The following is an 11,188-nucleotide window of genomic DNA, read 5'->3' on the forward strand; positions in this document are numbered from 1 at the left end:
AAAACGGCCTAACTTTACAGTTATTACCCACTCCTTCACACTTTCAAATCACGCCTTGTGGCTAATACCGATAGGCTCAAATGGGCTAGCCATCCGTACTCGTGTCAAGAAATGAAACTTGTTCAGAATGGAAAAAATGGTTCAGCCGTTTAACATAAAATATCATTTGCATTATTTTAAATTTCAACGCAGGGGCTTTACAAAGGGAGATTAAAAATAAAATCAAGCTCATTGAAACAACATATAGGTTTTTATTATTTCATTCCAGACTTAGCATCACGTGATCTGCATAAACCACTTTAAGATAGAAGATATACAGTCACTTCTTCTATATATCTCCTATGGATCGTTTAGGCTTTCGAAACCAGAGGTTGAAAGTTTACCAACAAGATCCAGGGCGTTACTAGTGAAATAAGTCGAATTTAAAACTCGAGTTTTAAGCTGATTAACTTGGCGTCCACTTTGGCCTTGAAAACCGTCCAAACAAGTGTTTTCATCAGTGAGTGCAGCACTCATAAATGTAGTAAGGTCATCCATTTGTCTCACAAAATTTCTTGCACTTAGCTTCCTTAGTATGCCCAGTGATTTGTGGAGCTCATCGATTGTATCTTGAAAGACTTCGATGCAATCTAAAAGGGCCAATCTGTTTCTCCCTTTCATACAATTTAGTTTATTCAGATTGTTCAAGTATTGATTAGCACTCTTGACCTCAACGATTGTCACCGAAACCCCCAATCGTGCCCACTTGATAGGACTTGTCTTAGCAGTGCTGGAAAATGGTGCTAGTGAGCGAATACAAAGGTCACGATATGTGGTGACGCTACATGCATTTCGCACATAATTCTGCCCGTTTACCCATGCTGATGCGCCATAATTTGTGAGCCGAACAAGGAGTATGACCGCCATGATTATGAACATGCTGTGACGAGCCATTCTCTTAATAACGATTACTTGAAAAGGGTGAGAAAGAAATGCACAAAAGAAAAAGAAACACTCTGATACAATGCTACTACCGCACAGATGGTAAGTAGAAAACAGGAGAAGACTAGGGAAGAGTCATTTGTATGATATTTTTGTAGGAAGTAAGTGATTTACAGGTAAGATTTATAAAGGGTTTAGATGGATAGAGTGACTTGGAAAGTGCAGGGGCTTTTGTAGTTGCGATAAAAGCAAGAGGCTGGTGAGTCACAATAAAGAAACGGTGAAATGAGTGGGGTGGTCAGCTGAAACAGAGAAATTATATAACAAAGTGTAGAACATGTGAATTGGCAGGTGAGTTCATGAAGGATAAGACTTTCTTTCCACTCGAATACAGAGATTTGTTTGGTTTATTTACATCTTCACTCAAATTAATACATTATACTATTACTCCAAATCATGTTATGTAATTTGACATTGTGTAAGCACTTTAAACCGAACCTCTCCCATAATGCTGTAATATTTAATTGAGTAACAACTGCTTGCTCACAATCACGATCACATTCAATATCAAATCATACGGTAAAGCTGTACAAATTAATGAACTTTTTGTAGGTTCCTATTATCACGATGACTTTGGTTTGTCAAGAATAGGAGGATGAGACAATAAAGATGATGAAATTAATTTCCTTGTACGATTGTAATTATAAGAACAAGTACTATACTGTTACTTAAGAAGCCTTTATCAAAGTTTACTTGAGGAAGCTGTGGAGTATCTTCATTAGCTCAACTAACCAGATTTCGATCTGTAAAATCAGTGATGCAATTCACATGATGATAATAACAACGCTACACCTAACTTCACAGGGATCCTTTTCTTTTTGTCGTATTATGAACACTCGAGACTAAATTTAAGGTGTTTCTATTCCAACCTAGCACTACCTACAGTAGTTGTACAACATTCACATTCTTTTTTGGAACCATTAATTCATTGGCTTCTTTATAGGACAATTATGATGAACCTTTGAAAGATTTTTCAATTTGATTATCACTCAAAATTCAAGGATCTCCATATATCTATAATGCTTACCCTTGTTAATAAGAACATTTATATTGGATCTCCATATATCATTATATCATATGTTTGCTTGAAATTTTATATTCTTTTTATAAGGAAAATAAAGTAAAATGCTGTTTTTTTATTATGTTATATTATTATTACAGTTGATGAAAGTTTAACATGTGATAATGCTTCTATGCCAAATAATTGGCCTATGAGTTGAGTGTCTGTAGTAACTCATTGTTTTCTTAATTAAAGCAGAAGAAGAAGGGATTTGTGAAGAAGCAGCAACCAAATGTGGATCATATCACCGGTGATAAAGATCCTAAATGTGTTTTGTGATTAATTTGATATTGCTACTCACTACCAGTTATGTCCCGATTATATTTGTCTTCCAAACCGAAAATCACTTCATTATCAACTGACCAGCTATTTGGAATTTATTTTTTCTTAATAAGAATATTGTCTGGTCTAAATAATACATTTCTTTTATTCAATTCAATGCCATGAAATGGCTTGATTATGAGAAATTTACTATAAATGGTGGGTCTTGATCACCTCTAGGTCTGATTCACGTGTATATCTTGCTCATCTATATTAGTTTATTTCAGTGCTTCTCAACGTATATTAGGAGGGAAGCGATATTATATATTTATGAAAAGAATGCTCTAAACAGGTAATGGAGTTTCTGTTCTCTTGCTATATATTTGCCATTTTGAATACAATTCAGGCAGATTGTTCTTTCTGGTTTTGGAGCTGGAGATCATCATTTAAAGCTCACAACTCTTATGTTTTAGAATATCTTTCCGGCAATTGATATTAACACTGTGACTACTTAAACTCTATAATTTAAGCCAAAATCATCTAGACCTTTCTCCTATGGTTATTGTTATTTTATTTGTGGTCAGGTCAAGCTTTCTACTTGCCAGAGAATTGTTTTATCAGACTACAGCATGTAGATGTTTCCGGTAGACTTAAAATTTTTGTTCAGAATCATCAAGTCCCTAATCTCAGGTGTCTCCAAGACATGAGTGATTTTGTTATTACGTATATCTGCTATCCAATAATATGTGCATTGGTGGGCATAAAGGTGAATAATTTGATTACCACCATAAAAATTGATTATGATCTTTTCATATTCTAGTTCCATTATAAATCCACTTGAAATAATATTTCTAGCATCATTTTTCTGGCTGACTTATGCAGTATCTTGTATTTTTTTCGACTTGTATGTTAATTATTCTTTGGCAGTCCTCCTGAAACTGACAGAACAAATAGATGAGAAGGTTTTCTCCACATTATTTGTATACTGAATGACGAAATTCCTTCATTTCTATTGAGCATTTTAATGAGATGTTACTCTTTTCCAGACATCATCGAAGGGCTGGTTTCGGGACAGAAAGTGAAGCTGATGATGCAGCAACAACAGTGACTCTGATGAATGATCTTGGTAGAGTTATAAAAGTGCTGTCAAGCTTCAGGAGATAGGACCTAGAATGACTTTACAACTCATCAAAGGTTTGAGGTAGGATTATGTTCTGGTGGAGTTTTATTCAGTGAATATGGTATGTCTAAATTTCGTACCTATAATTTGTTTTCATTGGTATATCAACATAGAATAAAAGTAACATATTGAGTAGAAATTGCGTATGACCATCCACTCTCTTGTTTCCTTTAAAATTATTCTTCTAATTTCCTCTACTTTTTGCTCTCTCCAGGACCTCTTGGTGACAAGAAAAAGCAGGAGAACGAAGAAGAAGCTCAAGGAAGTGCGGATGTAGAAGACTAATATTGATCTAGATTGGGGTTTAATATTATTTCTGGTAAACGAAGTCACTTCTGATGGTCATCTCGGAATTGGGTGCTTCAGAAGATGAAGGGGGCCCTATGAATAGGCTTACTTATCAGAGGATTTGGCAGCAGTAGCTCATATTATTATTATCCCATATATACATTATTTTATCTTAGGTTTTTAGAATTGTTGTAAAGGATAAACATACTTAATTTGATGAAATAGATTCTGCTTTAAAACTGTATGAATGTTTATTTGCCTACCTTGGCCGCAAGGAAAGATACATATAATTGACGGCAAAGATAGATGTAGTAGTTAAAAAGCACCAAAAAGAAATGCATAATTATTGATATTCATTCATGATCAATTGTTAGAGCCAATAACACGAACTAAACGAAGAGAAAGAAGCAGAAGCTGAAGCACATGACTAACTTTCACCAGTTATCCAGACTTTCGAAGAAGCTCTTCAGAAGGGATCTCAAGCGTTGCTCCAGCATGCTCTTTACCAGGCTTCACTTCTGCATCAACGATGATTGGCATTAAAAATTAAGGGCTAAATTAATTTTTCTTGCAAGGTCAAAATATTAAATGCCCACTTACAGACAATTTAACGAACACATAACAGAGATTAAGGAGAGGAAAAGAATTTCTCTTGCCAGGTCAAAATATTAAATGCCCTCTCACAGACAATTTAACGAACACATAACAGAGATTAAGGAAAGGTAAGGAAAGGAAAAGAATAGGAATAACATACCGAAGCCACCACGCTCATTGAGTTTAGCTTGGACAATCATAGTTGAGATGAAATGAGAGGCTGTACGTGCCTCTTCAAGGAGTTTCTGGATCTCGGTATCAGAGGTAACATGGCGATTCTCATTGAATTTCTTACGTATTTCTTTGGCAGATTCTCTAAGCATCAAGTTGTCTCCGGCGAATGATTTCCTTGTGGCTCTTATCAAATCTCTGTACGCTCTCAATACCTCGCCTCTCACCATCTTCTCTCTACTCTCTTAAAAACCGGACAGTCAACAACTCTGCTCGATTCATCACAAAAAAACCATCACACTCAAACATGAAACACCGAATTGTTACGACGCCGTTTCCGCTTTCTTTTTAATACCGTATATACATTTACTTGAATTAGTGGGGATCGACTTCTTAAAATAAACATTTTTTTTATACAAGACACAAACTGACATGGGAGCCGAGTTTATGCATTCAAATTGATATAGATAACTATCAATATTTAATATTTTAATAAAAGAAATTTCGTCCAAAGAAAAAAGAAAGTGATAAATTAATAATATAAATAAAAAGTTATTAGTTTAGTCTTTTATAATTGTCTGAGAAAGTGAGAATTGGTTGTCAATTATTCTGTTTATTATAAAAAAATATTCGGTACACAGGAGATATATTTTGAATAATTAAAAAATTACCATAAGCAGCTAATTGTCGGTCAAGAACTCAACTAGAAAATTACAGCTCTTCAGTCATTAACATAACATAGGAAAATACAGTTTTCTATTCAAACATTTTACAATTCATGATGGCTTCAGGATAGAACTGCTAATCTTACAAAATGTAGAAAAGAATAAGACAACACAGGGTCGCAAAGATGATTTATATTGTGAATATTTGCTGAAAAGATTGATTACTTCAGCAAATCAACCATTCTACAGTCATGTTTCTTACGGCGACATCTGAGATGCGATTTTTTATCAGAGAATGTGTTCTCCCCAACCATCTCCATTTTTGAATCTGTACATGTTGCATGAAAACAGCATATCAGTGAATTGAACCAAATCTCAGATTGTCATGTTTGCATAAATAGGCAGAGAAGAGACGTAAGTAATCTTAGGTACAAATAAAGAATCTTTGATATGCTATCAATCTTTCTTTTCCTTCCTTCTTTCTTTCTTTCATACACATTGCCAATCACTATACAATCAATTTCGCAAAGAAGATGAGTAAAATAAAAACTTCTTCGGATGATATCTATACAGACATACAAGCAGTATATAAACGAGAAATCTAAACTAAATAATTTAAAACATGCAGTGACTATTACATTTAAACTTTTCCCTTTTCAGTTGTTTTACTTTGAGCTAGTATGGAACAAAGACAAAGACATGAATTTTTGGTACCATCATCAAACAAGGTACATAATAATTAATATAGCAACATCCAGAATTCGAACAAAATGAAAAGAAATGAACTCCGGAGACCAAGAGAATACTGATTCTACACAGGTGAATGGAGTAAAACAACAGTTACTAATTAAAAAATGCCCATTGCTGCTTCTATTATTAATTTTTTTTAACACAAATTTTACCAATGGAAGAAAGAAAGCAGGTTTACAAGAGTGAACTGGAGGTCCACAAAATAGACAACCAGATCTTCTGTGTGGTATAAAAGATCCACACAATATCAAACCAAAAAGCCCTTATACCATTCTATATCCATGTAGGTTAAATCATCCACAAAAATCAGTGAAAAAATAAGAAAGTAAACCCTAAATATAAAAACTGAACCCACAAATATGTAAAAAACCCATTGCTGCTTTCATTAAATATTGTCTGCCATGGCTAGGATTTCTTAGATCTATCACTACAATAATACCGTAAGCTCAATTGCAAGATCCTGATCATAAAAAATTAGCATCCAGTGATTACAAAACCAAGAGCATTGATCAAAATGAGTTCTCTTATGTCTTCAACAATGCCCTTTAAATCTCCTATAAAGTATTTTACCAGTTTTTGTCTCTAAATATGTAGGGCAGTGCTGTTAAACTTCCATGCAACATTCTAACTTTTAAGCCAGATATATATCAAACGGTAAAACATAGGCCATAAGATTTAAGATTTAAGACAAAAATGCACACTTCAAAACAAACAGAAAAAAGGTTATTCCCACAGCATTGAAACATCTAAAGCCATCAGGGATTTAAATATCAGTAAGTCACAAAGTGAAAAAGCATCTCCTACAGACCCACACCCTCTACTTCATCAACTCATGAACAAATTAAAAAATTAAAATTAAAAATTAAAAAAAAACCCCAAACTAGCGTAATTTCCTGAAACCCGCAGCATTGATCAATCTTTGATATTTTCAGTACCAATACATAATAGAAAAGATGAAGCTTATGTTGGTTATTCTATATAGCATAACGTCCTCTGCATAAAAAGATCCTAACTTTTCCAGGCCAATTACATTCAACAGGTAGAGAGGCTTCCCTGACACAAAAGACGTGATGCTTGAGAAGCTTTGATGCGTAGCAAAATGCAGCAAAGAAAAGTACTTTATTCTACATGCAGTTTTTGTGATTCCAGCAACTAAGTTATAGTCATTCATGATTAGAGTTCAAATGTTCCAGGATAACTAGTCATTAGATTGTATTACTTTGATCCAACTACATTTACAACCTAAATACATGCCTACTGCTCACAATTTTCCACAAGAAATCATACTTCAGCCCCTTCAGGTTACTGACACCAGTTGTGACAGAACCAAGTTTGAACTATCCTTTTCACATTATTGGCACCATTGGTACTAAAACCACTCACAAGTGAGCTATGCAAGCAGCATTGCTGTAAATATTTCAAATAAACACACTTCCCAAATAATAACCGGTTTCTACATTTGGTAAGTTAATTGTCAAGAGGAAGATTGAGCACCCACTAATCTTATAAAAATTAGACATAGCATATTATTACAGTTAAAAGAGGATAAAAACAGAATAAATAACTTAATTAATAAAAAAAACATAGACTATTCAATACCTCCCAAATGCTCTCCCCAAAATAACAACCTGCCCTCATCCTCTTCCTCATCAAACTCATCGCCATATCCGAACTCCGCATCCCCACGATAACCGGGTTCACTCCCATACCCGGATTCATTTCCCGGAGCATCTAAACCCCCAAATTGACCAAAACCAACTCCCAAATTCTCCTTCTCTCCACTTCCATGATCTCTATCCCTCCTTGAATTCTTGGCTTCACTTACATCCGACGCCCAATTTGCCTCCCCGTTCACAAAAAGTTCGCCGCTTGAATCCGTGCCCACGGCAACAGGAAAATCCGAGCACGTACCGTAGGCCGCAGAGGCTCCCACAGAGCAGCATCGGCGAGTCCCGCTACGGTCGCTACTCCTACCAGAGACAGACCTGGAGCCGCGGCGGCGTCTTTTTCTGTGGACTAATCGAAGAGTGGGTCTCTTGTAAGGTGCAGCGGTGATAGGTTTATCGTCATCGATGAGGGAGAGTTTGGACATGTCAATGGCGTCGATGATGGAGAAGGAGGTGGCACGATCGGAGAGACAAGGACGTTTACTGTAGACGCCATTGGAGGAAGAGTAGGGTTTAGAAGAATCGGAGTCAAGAGTGTTAGTGTTGTGGAGATGAAAGGGTCTCCAGTTGTGGAGCTGAAAGGTGCAGGAACCAATAGAGTGGCGTGAATCTAGATGTTTGTGTGACTGTGACATCATCGATCTCTCTCTTTGTCTCTAACTCTAGGTTTTCATTATCAACAACAACCATTAAGTAGATTTTTTTGAATTTCCTGTTTTGCAGCAGAGCGGAGATACAATCATACAAATACAATTATGCAATTACTTATACTGTTAACTCTACTTGTTATGGATATGGAGTTGGACTTCAGCTGATTTCTGCTTGTTAAGTGCTAATGGATGGACCTATATAGGCCAAACGATTTGCGCAAACTCAAGGTTTGCGCAAACTCAAGGTTTGAGCAAAAGACAAGTTGATATCTAAAAAGACAAGTTGATATCTAAAAGGTTTTAAAATCGATTGTGCTGTTAGTGATTTCTGTTTGTTCATAGTGAAAAGATTAAAATGCTCTTAAAGTTTGATATTTTAGTTTTTTTATAAATTTTTAAAAAACTCAATAGGTTTGCTAATTTAACTAAACACCCCCACATATAAAAAGTTTGTTAAAGGATAAAAACACCCCCACACCCACAGTGCCAGATTCCGGCAGTGCCTTTAAAGTTTGATATTTTAGTTTTTTATAAATTTTTAAAAAACCCCCTAAATTTGCTAATTTAACTAAACACCCCCATATATAAAAAGTTTGTTAAAGGATAAAAACACCCCCACACCCGCAGTGCCAGATTCCGACCACCACTGTCGGAATCTGGCGGGAAATTGCGTTACGACACAGGCCCCGTCGGATCTGTGCTGTAAACGCATCGATCTGGCCTTTTCCGGCCAGATCAATGGCTGATTTGGCCAGAAAAGGCCAGATCTACGGCCAATCTAGCCGTCGACGCCGCAGATGGAGTTTTGCGACCACGATGGCCGGATCTAGCCGTAGATCTGGCCCAAGATCAGCACGGATCTAGTCGGAAAAGGCCAAATTGACACGTTACGACACAGATCCGACGAGTCTGTGTCGTAACACAATTTTTTGGCCAGATTCCGACGGTAGTGGCCGGAATCTGGCACTGCGGGTGTGGGGGTATTTTTGCCATTTAACAAACTTTTTATATATGGGGGTGTTTAGTTAAATTAGCAAATCTTGGGGGTTTTTTAGAAATTTTTAAATTTATAAAAAACTAAAATATCAAACTTTTAAGGGCATTTTAGTTTTTTCACTATGAACAAACAGAAATCACTAACAGCACATGACGGAAGGTACCTGTTTGTCGTTTTAAAACCTTTTGGGTATCAACTTATCGTTTCGGTAAACCTTGGGTATGCGTAAGTCGTTCGTGTTCAAGTTAAGATTTTGTATTGATACGGTTGGTTTTTGTTACATACGTAAATAAAAAAAACATACAATCAAATCTTTTGCATATTAATTACTAATTCAAGAACGGAAATTACAAACTGTTATGCCTCAAAAGTCACATTTATGTCAGCCTAATAAATGTCTTTTTGTACTTACTGTCAAGCCTATATCTCATCAAAGATATTCATACAAACTCTATCTCTTTTCAATAAATGAATGGATGAGAGTCTTCCATGTGTTAAAACAACTTGCAAAACACTCATTACATTGAGTGTTTAGGTGTATAAATTGGCACTTCTCTTTCCGAAGAGGGGGGTTGGGCATATGAGAGCTAAAACATAGATTCAAGCTCAATTCTTTCTCTCTGTAAATACTGTATTTCTTCATCTTTGTATGCCTTACGGACAATATCATAGAAATAGTCAGAGATCAATAAAATAACAGTGGATGTAGGAGTCGCTTGTTTGAGCATTCGAACCACTATAAAAATCTCTATTGTTAGCCTATTATTTATGTTTTCTGCAACATATATAATCTCAGCTCCATATTCAAATCTCATTGATCCATCACGTGTAATTTCTAAGACCCTCTTAGCACTTTGCACGTGCGAGTCGTTGGCGTCCAAAATCAAGCGTCAACAGTTTGGTGGCCCATGTAGGTCCAATTCTCAAACATGCGTCCAAGTTCCCTGATGGCGTGCTCAAATCTCAAACCTGCGTCAGAATTCTCCAATCGCGTGGCCAGATCACACATGTTAGAATTCTCCAATCGCGTGGCCAGATCGTACACGTAAGAGTTCTCCAATCGCGTGGCTAGATACCAGATCGCACGCGTCAGAATTCTCCAATCGCTTGGCCAGATCGCACGCGTCAGAGTTCTCCGATCGCATGGCCATATCGCAGATCGCACGCACATGTGGTCTTGATCCTCGACTTCAGATCGCTGATCTTTAGCTTTAAATCGCGCGTTCAGATCGCTGATCACACGCTGAGATCGTTGATCTCTTATGCTCTTAGGTCGAGCTTGTTATGACCTCTCAAGTCGAGCTCGTTATGACCTTTTCAGGTCGAGCTCGTTATGACCTTTCAGGTCGAGCTCGTTATGCTTTGAGGTCGAGCTCGTTTTGCTCAGATTGAGCTCGTTTTACTCTTAAGTTGAGCCCGTTTTGCTTAAGTTGAGATCGTTTTGCTCAGATTGAGCTCGTTTTGCTCTCAAGTTGAGCTCGTTTTGCTCTCAAGTTAAGCTCGTTTTGTTCAGATTAAGTTCGTTATGATCTCAGATTGAGCTCGTTTTGCTCTCAATTTGAGCTCGTTATGATCTCAGATTGAGCTTGTTTTGCTCAGATTGAGCTTGTCGTGCTCTCAAGTTGAGCTCGTTTTGCTCTCAAGTTGAGCTCAATTTGCTCAGATTGAGCTCGTTTTGCTTTCAGGTCGAGCTTGTTATGATTTCAGGTCTAGCTCCTAACAGATTTCAGGTCGAGCTCCTAACAAATCGTGATCAGCTCCTAGCTCTCAGCACTCGATCACGCCAAGAATAGTTCAAGCTCTTTAGTTCGAGACTGCAGCCATTCAGATCAAAGACCTTAGTTTCTGAAGCGCGATTACGCACTCCAAAAACTGGGGGGCTTCTGTTATGCCTCAAAAGTCACGCTTATGTCAGCCTAATAAA

The 11,188-nt window shown here is 36.8% G+C and overlaps 3 protein-coding genes across 3 annotated transcripts; all 3 read right to left on the minus strand.

Moving 5' to 3' along the window:
• Positions 1-271: 271 nt before the first annotated feature.
• LOC116119849 (pectinesterase inhibitor 6) lies at positions 272-1,124 on the minus strand. Its single transcript, XM_031405783.1, has one exon. It carries the CDS (start codon positions 931-933, stop codon positions 340-342), a length of 594 nt encoding a protein of 197 aa, XP_031261643.1. The 5' UTR covers positions 934-1,124; the 3' UTR covers positions 272-339.
• A 2,958-nt stretch (positions 1,125-4,082) lies between these two features.
• Positions 4,083-4,911, minus strand: LOC116119850 (mitochondrial zinc maintenance protein 1, mitochondrial). Its single transcript, XM_031405784.1, has 2 exons — positions 4,525-4,911; positions 4,083-4,288 (listed from the first exon to the last, which is right to left on the minus strand). The coding sequence occupies exons 1-2, from the start codon at positions 4,763-4,765 to the stop codon at positions 4,212-4,214; spliced, it is 318 nt and encodes a 105-aa protein (XP_031261644.1). The 5' UTR covers positions 4,766-4,911; the 3' UTR covers positions 4,083-4,211.
• A 273-nt stretch (positions 4,912-5,184) lies between these two features.
• LOC116119848 lies at positions 5,185-8,487 on the minus strand. The gene is made up of 2 exons (XM_031405781.1): positions 7,550-8,487; positions 5,185-5,528 (listed from the first exon to the last, which is right to left on the minus strand). Exons 1-2 carry the CDS (start codon positions 8,253-8,255, stop codon positions 5,422-5,424), a joined length of 813 nt encoding a protein of 270 aa, XP_031261641.1. The 5' UTR covers positions 8,256-8,487; the 3' UTR covers positions 5,185-5,421.
• Positions 8,488-11,188: the final 2,701 nt, after the last annotated feature.

The sequence above is a fragment of the Pistacia vera genome, unplaced genomic scaffold (genome assembly GCF_008641045.1).
Source record: "Pistacia vera cultivar Batoury unplaced genomic scaffold, PisVer_v2 Contig908, whole genome shotgun sequence".
NCBI classification, from domain to species: Eukaryota; Viridiplantae; Streptophyta; class Magnoliopsida; order Sapindales; family Anacardiaceae; genus Pistacia; species Pistacia vera.